This window comes from Apostichopus japonicus, chromosome 17, assembly GCF_037975245.1.
Source record: "Apostichopus japonicus isolate 1M-3 chromosome 17, ASM3797524v1, whole genome shotgun sequence".
Lineage (NCBI taxonomy): Eukaryota > Metazoa > Echinodermata > Holothuroidea > Aspidochirotida > Stichopodidae > Apostichopus > Apostichopus japonicus.
The window spans coordinates 23,147,776-23,164,511 of NC_092577.1; the positions used below are offsets into that span (position 1 = coordinate 23,147,776).

Consider the following 16,736-nt stretch of genomic DNA (forward strand, 5'->3'; position numbering starts at 1 on the left):
CAAGAGGTCAATGGAGGCCATTTGAATTTCTCATCGTCGTGGCAACATAGTGTTATCAATTAGGAAAATAAAAGCCTACGGCACCCAGTATTCCCAGGCGGTCACCCATCCAAGTATTGACTGCGCTCTACGTTGCTTGACTTCGGTGATCGGACGAGAACCGGTATAGTCAACGTGATATGGCCGTAGACATAACAAGAGGTCAATGGAGGCCATTTTAATTTCTCATCGTCGTGGCAACATAGTGTTATCAATTGTGAAAATAAAAGCCTACGGCACCCAGTATTCCCAGGCGGTCATCCATCCAAGTACTGACTGCGGTCTACGTTGCTTGACTTCGGTGATCGGACGAGAACCGGTATAGTCAACGTGATGTGGCCGTAGACATTACAAGAGGTGAAATGCAGGCTACTTGTGTGGTAGGTTATGATGAGTGGATTTAATATATATATTATACATGAATGGATTTAATATATATTATGTTAATCTATATTTTACATATATATGTAGAAAATTCTAATACATAAAAACAAAGTAGTTATTTATTAATATATTCGATTTTCAAATCGCTTTCCTTGTGGCAAGACAATGTAGGCCATTTCAATTTCTCATCGTCGTGGCAACATAGTGTTATCAATTAGGAAAATAAAAGCCTACGGCACCCAGTATTTCCAGGCGGTCACCCATCCAAGTACTGACTGCGCTCTACGTTGCTTGACTTCGGTGATCGGACGAGAACCGGTATAGTCAACGTGATATGGCCGTAGACATAACAACAGGTCAATGTAGGCCATTTCAATTTCTCATCGTCATGGCAACATAGTGTTATCAATTGTGAAAATAAAAGCCTACGGCACCCAGTATTCCCAGGCGGTCACCCATCCAAGTACTGACTGCGCTCTACGTTGCTTGACTTCGGTGATCGGACGAGAACCGGTATAGTCAACGTGATATGGCCGTAGATATAACAACAGGTCAATGTAGGCCATTTCACTTTCTCATCGTCGTGGCAACATAGTGTTATCAATTAGGAAAATAAAAGCCTACGGCACCCAGTATTCCCAGGCGGTCACCCATCCAAGTACTGACTGCGCTCTACGTTGCTTGACTTCGGTGATCGGACGAGAACCGGTATAGTCAACGTGATATGGCCGTAGACATAACAACAGGTCAATGACGGCCATTTCAATTTTTCATCGTCGTGGCAACATAGTGTTATCAATTAGGAAAATAAAAGCCTACGGCACCCAGTATTCCCAGGCGGTCACCCATCCAAGTACTGACTGCGCTCTACGTTGCTTGACTTCGGTGATCGGACGAGAACCGGTATAGTCAACGTGATATGGCCGTAGACATAACAACAGGTCAATGAAGGCCATTTCAATTTTTCATCGTCGTGGCAACATAGTGTTATCAATTAGGAAAATAAAAGCCTACGGCACCCAGTATTCCCAGGCGGTCACCCATCCAAGTACTGACTGCGCTCTACGTTGCTTGACTTACCTGATCGGACGAGAACCGGTATAGTCATCGTGATGTGGCCGTAGACATTCTAGGAGGTGAAATGTAGGCTACTTGTTTGGTAGGTTATGATGAGTGCACTTAATATATATATTATACATGAATGGATTTAATATATATTATGTTAATCTATATTTTACATATATATGTATAAAATGATCATATATAAAAACAATCGAGTTATTTACTAATATATTTGATTTTCAAATCGCTTTCCTTCTGTCAAGACACTTTCCTTGTGGCAAGACAATGTAGGCCATTTCAATTTCTCATCGTCGTGGCAACATAGTGTTATCAATTGTGAAAATAAAAGCCTACGGCACCCAGTATTCCCAGGCGGTTACCCATCCAAGTACTGACTGCGCTCTACGTTGCTTAACTTCGGTGATCGGACGAGAACCGGTATAGTCAACGTGATATGGCCGTAGACATAACAACAGGTCAATGAAGGCCATTTCAATTTTTCATCGTCGTGGCAACATAGTGTTATCAATTAGGAAAATAAAAGCCTACGGCACCCAGTATTCCCAGGCGGTCACCCATCCAAGTACTGACTGCGCTCTACGTTGCTTGACTTCGGTGATCGGACGAGAACCGGTATAGTCAACGTGATATGGCCGTAGACATAACAAGAGGTCAATGTAGGCCATTTCAATTTTTCATCGTCGTGGCAACATAGTGTTATCAATTAGGAAAATAAAAGCCTACGGCACCCAGTAATCCCAGGCGGTCACCCATCCAAGTACTGACTGCGCTCTACCTTGCTTGACTTCGGTGATCGGACGAGAACCGGTATAGTCAACGTGATATGGCCGTAGACATAACAACAGGTCAATGGAGGCCATTTGATTTTCTCATCGTCGTGGCAACATAGTGTTATCAATTGTGAAAATAAAAGCCTACGGCACCCAGTATTCCCAGGCGGTCATCCATCCAAGTACTGACTGCGCTCTACGTTGCTTGACTTCGGTGATCGGACGAGAACCGGTATAGTCAACGTGATATGGCCGTAGACATAACAACAGGTCAATGTAGGCCATTTCAATTTCTCATCGTCGTGGCAACATAGTGTTATCAATTGTGAAAATAAAAGCCTACGGCACCCAGTATTCCCAGGCGGTCACCCATCCAAGTACGGACTGCGCTCTACGTTGCTTGACTTCGGTGATCGGACGAGAACCGGTATAGTCAACGTGATATGGCCGTAGACATAACAAGAGGTCAATGGAGGCCATTTCAATTTCTCATCGTCGTGGCAACATAGTGTTGTCAATTAGGAAAATAAAAGCCTACGGCACCCAGTATTTCCAGGCGGTCACCCATCCAAGTACTGACTGCGCTCTACGTTGCTTGACTTCGGTGATCGGACGAGAACCGGTATAGTCAACGTGATATGGCCGTAGACATAACAAGAGGTCAATGTAGGCCATTTCAATTTCTCATCGTCGTGGCAACATAGTGTTGTCAATTAGGAAAATAAAAGCCTACGGCACCCAGTATTCCCAGGCGGTCACCCATCCAAGTACTGACTGCGCTCTACGTTGCTTGACTTCGGTGATCGGACGAGAACCGGTATAGTCAACGTGATATGGCCGTAGACATAACAAGAGGTCAATGAAGGCCCTTTGAATTTTTCATCGTCGTGGCAACATAGTGTTATCAATTAGGAAAATAAAAGCCTACGGCACCCAGTATTCCCAGGCGGTCACCCATCCAAGTACTGACTGCGCTCTACGTTGCTTGACTTCGGTGATCGGACGAGAACCGGTATAGTCAACGTGATATGGCCGTAGACATAACAAAAGTTCAATGAAGGCCATTTCAATTTTTCATCGTCGTGGCAACATAGTGTTATCAATTGTGAAAATAAAAGCCTACGGCACCCAGTATTCCCAGGCGGTCACCCATCCAAGTACTGACTGCGCTCTACGTTGCTTGACTTCGGTGATCGGACGAGAACCGGTATAGTCAACGTGATATGGCCGTAGACATAACAAGAGGTCAATGTAGGCCATTTCAATTTTTCATCGTCGTGGCAACATAGTGTTATCAATTAGGAAAATAAAAGCCTACGGCACCCAGTATTCCCAGGCGGTCACCCATCCAAGTACTGACTGCGCTCTACGTTGCTTGACTTACCTGATCGGACGAGAACCGGTATAGTCATCGTGATGTGGCCGTAGACATTCTAGGAGGTGAAATGTAGGCTACTTGTTTGGTAGGTTATGATGAGTGCACTTAATATATATATTATACATGAATGGATTTAATATATATTATGTTAATCTATATTTTACATATATATGTATAAAATGATCATATATAAAAACAATCGAGTTATTTACTAATATATTTGATTTTCAAATCGCTTTCCTTCTGTCAAGACACTTTCCTTGTGGCAAGACAATGTAGGCCATTTCAATTTCTCATCGTCGTGGCAACATAGTGTTATCAATTGTGAAAATAAAAGCCTACGGCACCCAGTATTCCCAGGCGGTCACCCATCCAAGTACTGACTGCGCTCTACGTTGCTTGACTTCGGTGATCGGACGAGAACCGGTATAGTCAACGTGATATGGCCGTAGACATAACAAGAGGTCAATGTAGGCCATTTCAATTTTTCATCGTCGTGGCAACATAGTGTTATCAATTAGGAAAATAAAAGCCTACGGCACCCAGTATTCCCAAGCAAATACCCTTCCAAGTACTTATCTGGTGCTCAACAGACCAATGGTTGAGCGACGTTGAGCGCTGAACAGACCAATCACTGCTCAACTTTCTCGTTGACAGTGCTCAACAGACTAATGGTTGAGCGCCGTTGAGCGTTCAACAGACCAATGGTTGAGCACCATTTAAACTACGTAAATTACGTCATCTGCTGGTCTACTTAAAACTTTTTTGCGAACGACCAACCCACTGCGTGCAAGTCACATATAAAGCACAATTTTATCATAAAGCAAGAAATAGACACCTGTCGCAGATTTTATCGTTGAATCGAACCTCGCCAAAGCTGAAAGTTAATCAGAAATCCATGTAACATAAATCGTAAGTATTCTTATCGCGCGTTTAGACCTAACTTAGCTTCATTCTAGCCGACAAGTCTTAGGCCTTAACTATAGGCATAAGTACCAGTTACGCGAAGAACCATCGAACGACTCCGCTTTTTTGCCTAAAATTTCGCCTTGCGCAGGTAAAATTGCAAATCGGTTCTTGGAATTCTAATTCAAATGTTCTTATGTTTGAATTTATTGACCTAAATTACTGAAAATTCATGCATTAAATGTTTTTAAATTAGCTTTTTGCCAATCTAGCCCCCTAGCCTAAGGAACACACTTCTGACTGAGTAGGCTAGTGACAACAGTACGGTTAGGTCTATCTAAGTCTGTAAAAGATTTAAATGTGTTTAAAATCAAGGTAAGGGTTCAGAAAACAGGTTAGGGGTACCTCTCCCAGGAGGGATTGGATGCCGTTGATCATATGGTGATGAAAACTTAGAGGAAAATTCCATGGAATGTTTTCTTCAAAATTGTTACATGACCCAAAATATCAATGGCAGCATTTATTATCACAAGAGTAGCAGCTTACAATGCGGCAGACAGAGCGTCACTCTCAAGCTGCGTAAAAAGTACAGTATTGTAGTAACAATTAAAAGCGACAGTCAAGACACTTGTTGCAGTTTCTGCCATTGAATTGAACCTCCAGTCGCCATAACTGAAACAGAATTCCATGTAACATAAATCATATGTATATTTTTCGCATCTATTTACATAGCCTCAGACTACTACAAGTTTTAGGCCGGCTATTCCATAAGTACCGGTTATGCAAAAACCCTCACTCGGCAACGTTCCTGATTTGGCACTCTGCATTTTTTGCATCATATTTTGCCTTGTGCATGAATATGTGCAAAATTGCAAATCAAGTACATGTCATGAATTCTAGTTTAAATGTTCTCATCTTTAATATTAACCTAAATTCATAATCAATTATGTTCAAATATATAACCTTTTTATTTTACCACAACTTCCCCATGCCGGTGAAAAATAACTGACAATAAGTGACAATTACATCCATGTGGAAGTACTGACAGTGCTACAGCCTACATGACAGGGAATTTTGTCACAATATTAATGAAAGTCATATAAGCAACAATTTTGAGGGTCATACTGTATATCCCCATCTAGGCTTTAAGGCCAGCCTTGGTTGTTGTCAGACACAGCCTAGCCTCCATAGTTATTTTTTGAAAATGCAAGAGTGGCTACATGCTAGAACAAAGAAGGCTAAGTAGGTTTCAAGTTTAAACCAAAACCATTACATTAACACTGACTCAGTTATTCAGATACTGTACAAAGGCAGGGCGCTATACTTGTACCATTGACTTTAGTCCTAGGGGTCAAATTATTGCCAAAAAATGGAAGTTTGCATAGGTATCACTCATTTGTATTTGTTTTAAAAGGTGAACATTAACTCAACTTTCCACTTAGTTTCCAGACCTGTGTAGATTACCCATTATTGAAAACCAATACCCACTACTGCAGCTAATTGCTTTAATAGAGTGTTTTAATTGTGTGTTTTTTTCAGGTGAACATGGAGCTGGGTCACAGATGCCAGGTGTGCCGTCAGACATTCAACGTGAAATCCAATTTGACACGGCATATGAAGAGTCACCAAACACACAGTTTTGAATGCCAAGTCTGTAACAAAACATTTGCATTGAAACAGTCACTAACAAAACATAAGCAACAGCACCAGTATCCTGTGATTCGCTTGTTCTCACGCGGTGAAGCAAAACTCAAGTGCACTGAACACGCTTCTCAGGTAGCAAAGCGCCAAAGTGAACCAGTTGATGATGTCTGGCTGAATCCAGGCACTGCTGAGGCTGCAGCCAAAAAAACAGGAGGGACTCTATGGACATGTAACATTGTCATCAACTTTGGAAAGTATGCCGGCCAAACCTTCAAATGGCTTCTGGAAAATGACGTTGGATGGGTTGTGTTCATTCTGTCAGAATTCAAGCGAACTGGGGAAACCATCCCATTGCTCAAGTGGCAGAAAGAAAGACTATGGGACCTGGCTGAACAGTTTCCGGAGGTTATGGTGCTGATTGACAGACGCTTGAAGGTAAAGGAATAAGGAGTAAACAAAATATTGTGTACAATGTATGATGTTCAAGTTCTTATATTTGACTGCTAGCACTACACAAAAAATGTAGCAGTCTAAGCAATGTAGCAAATTTAAGTAGCATTTTGCAATGTCATGTGATGAAATTTATTCTCTGGTAACCTGTTATTATCATTTTGCTCTCTTCTTTTCCTTTCATGACAGTTGATTTCATTTTCTGTGTAGTTTAGAGATAACTTAAACTGTTGATACCATTGTTGACAGAAAATCAATTGCCCCTTAAGTTTCCCTTGAGGATATTTCCTAGGAATCATCGCAGGTGGCATTGTCCGAGTGCCCCCAGACATACCTGCGAACCACCCCTCCAGAATAAAATACTCCCAACGGTCCAACCCCCAACAGACTCGCCTGCCTTACACTAATATGCACAAATAAATTGGTAGTGGCTGCACTGGAAGTAAGTACCGTGTAGAATGTAGACCTGTTTAACGACACATCAGCATGTGTGTTATAAATTGTCGTTCAAATTGTCTTTCTAATATTGTTCAAGTACCCCCATTAGTTGCCTCCTACCACAGGCAGGGTATATTCTGGGCATATTCTGATAAGCCAATCAGATCTAATGGCCTATGCCTCTTTCATTCTTTGATTGCAGAAGCAGGAAAGAGAGAAGGCTCAGGCCAGTGCAGAATCTGATCCGTTTGCACAAGACTATCTGGAAGATGCTGATCTGCTGGCTGCTGCAGGTATGATAATTTTATTTTGTTTATTTTATTTATTTATTTATTTATTTATTTATTTATTTATTTATTTATTTATTTATTTATGTATTTATTTATTATTTTTTTATTTTATTTTATTTTTTATTTTATTTTATATTTTATTTATTATTTATTTATTTATTTATCATAATTTTTATATATTTTTATTTATTATTTTTTATTTATTTATACAACTCTTAAATTATCACTCCTGTTAGGACATTAGGTTTAATTAGTCAGAGGCCTGACTTGATTTGCCATTGACCAGGTGTAACTTGAGAGGACACAGCCTTTTTTCCTGGAACGCTAGCTCAAATGTGGATAAATTTACCAATCAGAAGCTGATAATGCCTTACACTCCACCTCTATCCCACACAATGTTACACAATTGTCTGTCGGGGAGGTAATATGTGTAACCTACTGAACACAGAGTCCGCTATTAATTACACACATTTCATTCAAATACATAAAACACTTGTCTTATTATTGTCTTTTCAGAGAATGTTCTCCAACAGTCAGAGGTTGCTGTATCAACAGAGATAACCACAGTTGGGAAACTTGTTACACCATCAGCTGCGGCCACAAGGAGCTCAGACGACTCTGCATCTTCATCCGCTGCTCAAACATCTTCCTCGCCAGGAGAAGCTATTCTTCTGGAGGGCTGGCAGACGTTCTGGGATGATCCCCCCCAACATGTGCAGGGCATCTGCGCTCCAAACATCAAATGGATCAAAGGTGATGATCAGTTTGGAATTTTTCAGCCCGCAAAGCCATATCAGAATGCCAAGGGTGTGTTGGTGCAGCGCAAGGTGTTCAAGGACAAAATACAGTTCAACCCCCCGCCTGTCCCTACATCAATCAAGGGATTACTACCAAACATGCTGTCCTTCTTCACAACACCTGTTATCTTCTGGAGGCCTGTTGGTGTCTTGGAAGTGAAAATAAGGTGTCCAAACCCCAACTGCCCTGCTCCACCTGGTAGCTACTTGGCAAAAAGCGGTTTTGGTAACTACGCCAGGCAAGTATGTGGCCTCAGTTACCATTACACTTTACTGACAGAGCGATTGCAGTGTATCCATTGCATGAAGCAGCGTAAGGCAATTGGAGAGAATGTGGACCCTGACACTGATGAAGAGGAGACAACACAACAGCAGCAGTACAGGTGGCATGCATACAGTCCACATATCTTACTGTCCCTTGCACCGGCTGTTCGAAGCATGTTCCCTGCAGTTATTTGTGGAAAGAGGGCAATTGATAAGAGTGTAGTTACCCTTCTCAGTGACAGACTCAATGCTGTGTCCATGGCCAAGGTCCACAGGCTGATACAACAGGGCCATGATGAGTGGTATGCTGGAAGGAGGGACCTGTACCAGACTCTCTTGTACCAGGCTCATACAGCCAGCACTGCCTCTCAGCAAGGGATCTTGTCCTATTTGAAACCTCCAGGCAGCTACACTCCACCACTCCCTCAGACTCCCGTACCCTCTCCCAGAGTGCTGCGCCGGGCCCATTTGGTCATGGAGATGGAGAGGATGCCGGACTACAGAGCCTCCATTCTCAGTGTCACTGGAGAAATCCTGTGCATTGATGGGACTAAACAGGTAACTTCTTTTTAAAGTATGTGCTTAACGGTTTGTCAACAAAAAATTCCATTATGGTAGTGTGTTGGTTCCAGCTATGCTTATCTTCTTTTGTGGACAAGGTAAACGGTTCATACCGATGGAGTATAATGATCACATATATGCATAAGCTGCTAAGCCACAAAACTCCATTCAGTGTTTATATGCTTAAATGTAGCTATTCCTTAGTCCCATCCATGTGTGCTGCACAAGTGCTTTCTGTGATGTCTGACCATATAACTGAATTTGTGCTAATTTGCAATGGTGACACCAATCCGGCACTGGTACAGATAAAGAAAGCAACAGTTTTATGTAAGAATTGCATTAAAAGGCCATGCTGGACTGAAACTCGCCTGCAAGGAGTTATATATTTATATAGTTATATAGTGACTCGTCTGCTAACTCATTGTTTCCTCACACAGCATGAATCTGGAACAAACAGGCCTTCTTCAACTGTCCTTGCCTCCCCTTTAAACGATCTTCAGAAATTACATATCATCAAACTGGATTTAATTCTCTTATCTCTCTTCCTTTAGCTTTTAATTTTTCTCTTCTCTCCTTCATGTCAGGAGGATATTGATGGTTCATTTCCAATAGCAGTTGGGGGGGGGGGGGGTCTCACCCTTCCCCATTCAACATCTCCCACATTGCTTGAAATATTAACTCTGTTAATGTTATTTTTTACAGATCCTAAAGAAAATACACGGTGATGGCCAGGGTACCATGCAGTATGTGACAAGCGTTCTGAATGAGTGGGGTCAGTTCTTGACGACGGTAGTGGTTGCATCTGAATCAGAAGGAAGCTACGAAAGAATGGCAAGTGGACTGGTGGCACGTTTCAAGCGGGCTAATGCTCCTGCCCCGAAGATTCTTTACGCAGACAACAACTGCTGTAGGTGGGTAAAATGCCTTCGTGGAATGAAACTCCTGACTGTGATGCACCCATTCACACATACTGTGTCATTAGGCATGTTTGGCTACTGCCATACCAGCTGTTGCATTGGATGTCACACTGGGTGCTATATGGGGTTGTCGTAAGTGGTGACTAAAGGGGAGAGATGTTCCCGTCTTGACATGTGCCGTACAACATGCCTGGTCATCGTATCTCAAATAGGTGCTCTGTAACATTGGTGTGTGGTGATGGGTCATCTGCTGCTATATCAGCTGTTGCATTTGGGTATGTTTCACCAGGAGCTATTTTGGGTTGTCATTAGAGGTGACAAATTACATCTTGTCGGCATGTGCTTTGTCAATAAACAAACATGGGTATCGTATCTCAAGTACATGCATTGCAGAGTAGTGTCGCTGATGAACACATCTGTGATCACGATAAGTTCACAATATTGACCGACAGAAATCGCTAAATTTCTTGATAATGCAGGCAGATGTTAATGATTCATAATTTCTGTAATTTAAGCTGTCATTTCGAAATTTTATTACAACTCAAACCACCCTAAAAGCTAATGCAACCCAGTCTACAGTGTCCCCGCAGACTGGAAATTCAGTTATTACACTCATGGCATTCTACATCGTCCTGATATATTTTATTCAGGTTGTATGTCAGTCCACAAAGACATTTTAGAATAAGATAAAATGTTGGTTAATTAAATTAAAGAATTAATATATGTACAGAAATGAAATTGCCCTGGATAAAGAAATGTTCTGAATGATCTGTAATTTTTTTTTCTGTTCTAGAGATGGTGGGACTTCGTGGCTGGAATCCTTATTTCAAGACTGGACAGACGAGGGAATGGTGGTGCGCCTAGATATCAGACACTGGCTCCATCGATGGGACACAGTAGTGATTAAACAAACACACTCCAAGTATGGTATGTTTATGTCTGCACTCGCCGGGGCCATCCTAGCCTACAATAAAGAGGACATGCTGCTGCTGGTCCGAGCAATTCGTAATGGCAATGAGATTTATTCCCAGTACTCAGATGAACAGATGCTGCCTTTTGTGAAGCCACACCAGCTGAAGTCGTATGTTCGACGCATAACCCGAGGGGTAGAGGTAAGCTGCTTTTATTGTGCATGGATAAACAGTGTCCATAACAAAGCTGAAGGAGGGCAGTGTCACCTGATATGCAATTGATACTGACATCGTAAATGACATCATAAATCTAAAGTGGCAATCGTTTCTTTTGTTTACATTGTCATTAGAATTAGACCAGTGAGTCTTGATCTGAATTATCTTTAAGGCTCTTTTTTTTAATTTGAACATTTATTATTTTGCAGGAGAGTGCGTGTGCCATAGAGGCCATTTTGCAGGAGTTCAAGGGACCAGCTGGCCTGGATATTGATGGCATACCTCTGTTCAAGTCCACAGAAGCAGTTGATGCTCAATGGGCGACGGCCAGTAAACATCTTAGTTGTATGCAGGTGAGCTCATTGTTTATAGGTACAAAACAGTCATCAGTTGTTGGTGATGCAAGAAAGTTGCACCAAAAGGAGAGACCAAAGGTTGCCAGAGATCAATCTGTTATGATTGATCAACATGCCCCTCCCTCGTGAAGGAGGGGAGGGGAATTCTACTGACTGAGCTAATCTGATCAAAAATATTTAAATATCACAAATAATAAGAAATCATTTATTAGTGAATTCATTCATTCTTTTTATTTTCAGGACCCACCTAACATTTCACTCTACGTCACTACTAGAGAGGTGACTCTAAATGGCATCCAGTTGAACAAGTACAGGTGTCGGAGAGGAAGCAACTCGTTGGAGGGCCTACATGCTCACATGGTGAATGCAGTCCCATCACAGAGGTGTGGCATTATGCCTTTCCAGGTAAGAAAAAACCTTGTAGCATTCTAGATTACTGTCAGTCAATGCCAGTCATGTGAATCTAGCTTTTGTTAGATTAAGCTATTTATGCAGCAGCAGTGCTAAAATTATGTGTGACATACTTGACAATTTGTTTCCCAAATCACATAAAGTTCTGGAACACTTGTTGTGACATAACTTGACAAACCTTTAGCGAACCTCCATCACATCAACTAGTCCCATACTGTGTGGTAAGTTTAAAAATGAAATTAATGCCCATGTCATTCTAGTGACATGGCTTTCATTCACCCAAGCCGAAAAGGTGTGAGCTTATATTTGTTATTTATTTTTTTATATAATATAAAATATTTTTATATTTTTTTAACACAGGCCGCAATAAAATGTGCCTCTAGCATAACACGTGTTATCATGTTATAACACATATGCATATAAGTGCGCAATATATTCAAGTCGAAAACGCTATTATAAGCAACTGTACAATTCGGTTCAGGTGTTTCATTACACCTACTTTTTTATTTGAAATTCAGCATCATGTTCAAAGTCAGTCAAAGCACCTATTTGTACCCAACTTCTTTGAATGACCCAATACACTCATTTATTCATTTGATTCATTGGTAGTTTTTTTTTTTATTTGCAGGTGTACCTAATCACCTTTGCAGTTCAATGGAATACAAGAATGGAGACACTGAAGGTAGCTGGTGGCCAAGGACGTAAGACAACATGTCTGGACCCCCGCCAAATCCAGCGCTTAAACCAGCAGTCGGAATTCCTATTCGGGAAGGAGCACCTCTTTGAACCAAACTTCGCTGCACCCATGCCCAATCCTGGGAGGCATGATGAAGGCCCTGAAGAGCTGCTGGGGGTGGAGTATGCCTACTACCAGTCAACAGATTTCAGATCCAGAGACTACTACATTCAGAAAGGTACAGTAAATTCAATATATCATGAGGATGTGGCAAACTAGTTGGTGACCGTATAAAATCATGTAAACGTTAAGGGCAGCAGGTAAGGTTAGAAGTGGGAGAATAAGCATTTCTCTCATTGCAGAGGGACTGTCATGGGGATTGGCAGCTCAGTAGGACAATTGATAGTAACAGGCGTTGTTGAGATGTGTGCTAAAGCTTAGTAGGATTAGTGCTTGCATATAAAAAGATGATATATATATATTTTTTTATTCCAGTTGATGAAGAAGCGTCTCAGGAGCTTGATGAGCCTCATCAGGACCAGCAGAGTGACTCAGAAGAGTGTGAAGATGAAGGGGTTGGAGACCTGGCCTCTGAGGAAGACCATGGGGATCCTATTGATTCATTGAGTATAGAGCATTCTGTGCTGAGTGCATCAAGGCAAGTCGAAGAGGAAGAGAGTCCTGCTTTACAGGATGTGCTCATGTCTCCCCGCCATCTTCATCTCCCCGGGTTTGAGGAAGTCGAGCGACTGGCCCTGCTGCTACTGCAACTTGCTGATGACAGTAACAGACACATTGTGCCTCCTTCTCTGAGACGGGAGATTGCAACAGCTGCTAGTTTGCTCCACGAACATGACAAATCGGCTCGAAAGTTTGTGAAAAGGTACCAGTCTAAATGGGGGTACACCTTGTTTGGGAGATGTCTAGGTCCAGAAAACCCACAGAGCAGTGCTGCTCAGAAAACAAAATTTGCGCAGATGAGGTACGCACAGGCGTCTCAAATAACAGAAGAGTCCCGTCTCCTGTACATATTAATCAAAATGTTAAAGAACAGACCTTCTGTCAGTCACTACTCCTCACCCACGAAGACGGCTAGCATGGTGTTAGGCCATTACAAAAGAATTGTGGATAGGCTAAGGGATGATCCACTTTTGTCAAATGTAGAGATACCTCTGCCCAACATCAATGCCAAGTCTGTCACAAACATGCTTTCAAAGGAAGCTAAGAGTGCAAACTTGAGGGCCACTTGCCAGCCAAAAGTCAAACCACACAAACGGGTCTTCTCAGACGAAACTATGCCTGATGCCCCCTCCCTCCCTTCATCACTTCCACCTCTAGACAGACCTCAAGTTCAGTACCCGTCGGTTGACCTCATTACTGGAAAGAGGCGACATGAAAAAAGGAGATTGGATTTTGATGTTGAGGAAACCGAACATGTTGCTTCATCATCCACTGGTGCAATCGCGTCACCTTCAACTTTGCGACAACTGCAACCTCGACCAACCTCTGCACAGGTTATGCCATCAGGTTCATCCAATGCACCTATACTATTGGTTGTACCTTCACAGCCCCAGGCACCATCTGTGCTGCTACAACCTTCAACCAGCCAAGTAGCATTTACATATAAATCGAAACCATCACAATCCCATACTCCAAAACCAGTGATGCCAAACAAATCAAGAAAGCCATGTTCTGCGTGTAAGATAGCACAGTGTGGTGGGCTAAAAAAGCGCTACACACCTTCAAAAGAAAAATGTGCTGCCAGCAACCAAAAAATGTTCACATTTTGCCCAAGAACTAGAAAGTCCACAACCCCGGGATTTGGAGGCGTATTCAATGACTTTGAACATTTTAAAAGAGTCGTAGACGAAGAACTGCAGAGGAGAAAAGGCAAATAAAATGGGCTCTTCCTCATGTGCTTGCCATAGTTGCATACCAGACAACATACATGTAACCATTTATGGTTCCTGGGCTGCAGTGAAAAACACTTGCCCATTGTCACAGTATAAAAAATTGTAAATGTAGTACATACTATGAGCTAGCCAAGAGGTACAATAAATGCCACTTTGAACAGTCAGCAACATGTTCTTGAGTCGTTTTTAGCGCTATTGGCTACTATAATACTATACCTAAGCATATCATTCTCTCTGTCCCTCAATCTGTCTGTCTTGTCTGCTAATTACTTAAATACTAATCCCTTAAAGACCCTCTTTTTAAAGTTGGTCTGATTTTGTTTATATTTCATAAATGTGGTCAAATCCTCACATGAATGTTATTCAAATTTCATAAATGCTGGCTACATCAACAAAGGAGGCAGCGAGCACCTATGTGTGCAAAGCTAAAGGATTGAAGGTTACTTTATAACCTCCAGGATTTAATATAATTGTCTACCAGCTGAAGTTGAATCTTGGAAATGCAACTTTCTTGAAACATTTTTAAGCAAGTTTTAGAGAGAAGAATAATCTCATGATTATAATTAAACTGCAGAAATACAGAGAATGGGGCTCTATTTTATCGCCGCTCCGATTGATGGCGCTATTGCGAATCTAATTTTTTTGCAAATTCGCACATTCCTGCGCTGTGATCGGTAAAGGGGATTAGTACTTGCGGGGGTCGTGAGCCAATCCCAGGCGGTCACCCATCCAAGTACTGACTGCGCTCTACCTTGCTTGACTTCGGTGATCGGACGAGAACCGGTATAGTCAACGTGATATGGCCGTAGACATAACAACAGGTCAATGGAGGCCATTTGAATTTCTCATCGTCGTGGCAACATAGTGTTATCAATTGTGAAAATAAAAGCCTACGGCACCCAGTATTCCCAGGCGGTCATCCATCCAAGTACTGACTGCGCTCTACGTTGCTTGACTTCGGTGATCGGACGAGAACCGGTATAGTCAACGTGATGTGGCCGTAGACATTACAAGAGGTGAAATGCAGGCTACTTGTGTGGTAGGTTATGATGAGTGGATTTAATATATATATTATACATGAATGGATTTAATATATATTATGTTAATCTATATTTTACATATATATGTAGAAAATTCTAATACATAAAAACAAAGTAGTTATTTATTAATATATTCGATTTTCAAATCGCTTTCCTTGTGGCAAGTCAATGTAGGCCATTTCAATTTCTCATCGTCGTGGCAACATAGTGTTATCAATTAGGAAAATAAAAGCCTACGGCACCCAGTATTCCCAGGCGGTCACCCATCCAAGTATTGACTGCGCTCTACGTTGCTTGACTTCGGTGATCGGACGAGAACCGGTATAGTCAACGTGATATGGCCGTAGACATAACAATAGGTCAATGTAGGCCATTTCACTTTCTCATCGTCGTGGCAACATAGTGTTATCAATTAGGAAAATAAAAGCATACGACACCCAGTATTCCCAGGCGGTCACCCATCCAAGTACTGACTGCGCTCTACCTTGCTTGACTTCGGTGATCGGACGAGAACCGGTATAGTCAACGTGATATGGCCGTAGACATAACAACAGGTCAATGTAGGCCATTTCAATTTCTCATCGTCGTGGCAACATAGTGTTATCAATTGTGAAAATAAAAGCCTACGGCACCCAGTATTCCCAGGCGGTCACCCATCCAAGTACTGACTGCGCTCTACGTTGCTTGACTTCGGTGATCGGACGAGAACCGGTATAGTCAACGTGATATGGCCGTAGACATAACAAGAGGTCAATGTAGGCCATTTCAATTTTTCATCGTCGTGGCAACATAGTGTTATCAATTGTGAAAATAAAAGCCTACGGCACCCAGTATTCGCAGGCGGTCATCCATCCAAGTACTGACTGCGCTCTACGTTGCTTGACTTCGGTGATCGGACGAGAACCGGTATAGTCAACGTGATATGGCCGTAGACATAACAAGAGGTCAATGAAGGCCATTTCAATTTTTCATCGTCGTGGCAACATAGTGTTATCAATTAGGAAAATAAAAGCCTACGGCACCCAGTATTCCCAGGCGGTCACCCATCCAAGTACTGACTGCGCTCTACGTTGCTTGACTTACCTGATCGGACGAGAACCGGTTTTTTTTTTTTTTTTTTCTCTTTTATTGGGAGATGAGCCCACTGGCTCACCCATTGACAACATTATTTACAAGGGTATTTTTTACAGAAATAAAACTTAAGTATGGTTTGTTTTAACTAGAACATTAAATAATAATTACCTTAGCATTTACTCATGTTTAAGTTAAGAGAAAACTAAATTGCTAAACAC

The 16,736-nt window shown here is 41.9% G+C and overlaps 1 protein-coding gene, 17 non-coding genes and 6 pseudogenes across 18 annotated transcripts; 1 reads left to right on the forward strand and 23 right to left on the reverse strand.

Annotated features, from left to right (window-relative positions):
• Positions 1–72: 72 nt before the first annotated feature.
• LOC139955850 (5S ribosomal RNA) lies at positions 73–191 on the reverse strand. Its single transcript, XR_011789076.1, has one exon. It is a non-coding gene; the product is annotated as a 5S ribosomal RNA (ribosomal RNA).
• Positions 192–267: 76 nt separating this feature from the next.
• Positions 268–386, reverse strand: LOC139957030 (5S ribosomal RNA; annotated as a pseudogene).
• A 264-nt stretch (positions 387–650) lies between these two features.
• Positions 651–769, reverse strand: LOC139955776 (5S ribosomal RNA). The gene has a single exon (XR_011789006.1). It is a non-coding gene; the product is annotated as a 5S ribosomal RNA (ribosomal RNA).
• A 76-nt stretch (positions 770–845) lies between these two features.
• Positions 846–964, reverse strand: LOC139955517 (5S ribosomal RNA). Its single transcript, XR_011788755.1, has one exon. It is a non-coding gene; the product is annotated as a 5S ribosomal RNA (ribosomal RNA).
• Positions 965–1,040: 76 nt separating this feature from the next.
• On the reverse strand, positions 1,041–1,159 carry LOC139957960 (5S ribosomal RNA). Its single transcript, XR_011789620.1, has one exon. It is a non-coding gene; the product is annotated as a 5S ribosomal RNA (ribosomal RNA).
• Positions 1,160–1,235: 76 nt separating this feature from the next.
• On the reverse strand, positions 1,236–1,354 carry LOC139957961 (5S ribosomal RNA). The gene has a single exon (XR_011789621.1). It is a non-coding gene; the product is annotated as a 5S ribosomal RNA (ribosomal RNA).
• Positions 1,355–1,430: 76 nt separating this feature from the next.
• On the reverse strand, positions 1,431–1,549 carry LOC139957652 (5S ribosomal RNA; annotated as a pseudogene).
• Positions 1,550–1,832: 283 nt separating this feature from the next.
• On the reverse strand, positions 1,833–1,951 carry LOC139956182 (5S ribosomal RNA). Its single transcript, XR_011789342.1, has one exon. It is a non-coding gene; the product is annotated as a 5S ribosomal RNA (ribosomal RNA).
• Positions 1,952–2,027: 76 nt separating this feature from the next.
• On the reverse strand, positions 2,028–2,146 carry LOC139957962 (5S ribosomal RNA). Its single transcript, XR_011789622.1, has one exon. It is a non-coding gene; the product is annotated as a 5S ribosomal RNA (ribosomal RNA).
• A 76-nt stretch (positions 2,147–2,222) lies between these two features.
• Positions 2,223–2,341, reverse strand: LOC139956848 (5S ribosomal RNA; annotated as a pseudogene).
• Positions 2,342–2,417: 76 nt separating this feature from the next.
• Positions 2,418–2,536, reverse strand: LOC139955557 (5S ribosomal RNA). Its single transcript, XR_011788794.1, has one exon. It is a non-coding gene; the product is annotated as a 5S ribosomal RNA (ribosomal RNA).
• Positions 2,537–2,612: 76 nt separating this feature from the next.
• On the reverse strand, positions 2,613–2,731 carry LOC139955577 (5S ribosomal RNA). Its single transcript, XR_011788814.1, has one exon. It is a non-coding gene; the product is annotated as a 5S ribosomal RNA (ribosomal RNA).
• Positions 2,732–2,807: 76 nt separating this feature from the next.
• LOC139955778 (5S ribosomal RNA) lies at positions 2,808–2,926 on the reverse strand. The gene has a single exon (XR_011789007.1). It is a non-coding gene; the product is annotated as a 5S ribosomal RNA (ribosomal RNA).
• A 76-nt stretch (positions 2,927–3,002) lies between these two features.
• On the reverse strand, positions 3,003–3,121 carry LOC139957963 (5S ribosomal RNA). The gene has a single exon (XR_011789623.1). It is a non-coding gene; the product is annotated as a 5S ribosomal RNA (ribosomal RNA).
• Positions 3,122–3,197: 76 nt separating this feature from the next.
• On the reverse strand, positions 3,198–3,316 carry LOC139957965 (5S ribosomal RNA). Its single transcript, XR_011789625.1, has one exon. It is a non-coding gene; the product is annotated as a 5S ribosomal RNA (ribosomal RNA).
• A 76-nt stretch (positions 3,317–3,392) lies between these two features.
• On the reverse strand, positions 3,393–3,511 carry LOC139957966 (5S ribosomal RNA). The gene has a single exon (XR_011789626.1). It is a non-coding gene; the product is annotated as a 5S ribosomal RNA (ribosomal RNA).
• A 76-nt stretch (positions 3,512–3,587) lies between these two features.
• On the reverse strand, positions 3,588–3,706 carry LOC139957653 (5S ribosomal RNA; annotated as a pseudogene).
• A 283-nt stretch (positions 3,707–3,989) lies between these two features.
• On the reverse strand, positions 3,990–4,108 carry LOC139957967 (5S ribosomal RNA). Its single transcript, XR_011789627.1, has one exon. It is a non-coding gene; the product is annotated as a 5S ribosomal RNA (ribosomal RNA).
• A 3,540-nt stretch (positions 4,109–7,648) lies between these two features.
• On the forward strand, positions 7,649–14,559 carry LOC139985047 (uncharacterized). Its single transcript, XM_071999225.1, has 7 exons — positions 7,649–9,001; positions 9,707–9,915; positions 10,715–11,033; positions 11,258–11,401; positions 11,645–11,809; positions 12,444–12,729; positions 12,987–14,559. The coding sequence occupies exons 1-7, from the start codon at positions 8,279–8,281 to the stop codon at positions 14,387–14,389; spliced, it is 3,249 nt and encodes a 1,082-aa protein (XP_071855326.1). The 5' UTR covers positions 7,649–8,278; the 3' UTR covers positions 14,390–14,559.
• Positions 14,560–15,291: 732 nt separating this feature from the next.
• LOC139956135 (5S ribosomal RNA) lies at positions 15,292–15,410 on the reverse strand (annotated as a pseudogene).
• Positions 15,411–15,674: 264 nt separating this feature from the next.
• Positions 15,675–15,793, reverse strand: LOC139955851 (5S ribosomal RNA). Its single transcript, XR_011789077.1, has one exon. It is a non-coding gene; the product is annotated as a 5S ribosomal RNA (ribosomal RNA).
• A 76-nt stretch (positions 15,794–15,869) lies between these two features.
• Positions 15,870–15,988, reverse strand: LOC139956841 (5S ribosomal RNA; annotated as a pseudogene).
• Positions 15,989–16,064: 76 nt separating this feature from the next.
• LOC139957969 (5S ribosomal RNA) lies at positions 16,065–16,183 on the reverse strand. The gene has a single exon (XR_011789628.1). It is a non-coding gene; the product is annotated as a 5S ribosomal RNA (ribosomal RNA).
• Positions 16,184–16,259: 76 nt separating this feature from the next.
• On the reverse strand, positions 16,260–16,378 carry LOC139956109 (5S ribosomal RNA). The gene has a single exon (XR_011789333.1). It is a non-coding gene; the product is annotated as a 5S ribosomal RNA (ribosomal RNA).
• Positions 16,379–16,736: the final 358 nt, after the last annotated feature.

Excerpts from the sequence above, each read along its gene's own strand:
- LOC139985047 (XM_071999225.1), top strand. The coding sequence starts at position 8,279 with ATGCTGTCCTTCTTCACAACACCTGTTATCTTCTGGAGGCCTGTTGGT. Across the intron at positions 9,002-9,706 it reads GCATTGATGGGACTAAACAG|ATCCTAAAGAAAATACACGG; the intron begins GTAACTTCTTTT and ends TATTTTTTACAG. Across the intron at positions 11,402-11,644 it reads AACATCTTAGTTGTATGCAG|GACCCACCTAACATTTCACT; the intron begins GTGAGCTCATTG and ends TTTTATTTTCAG.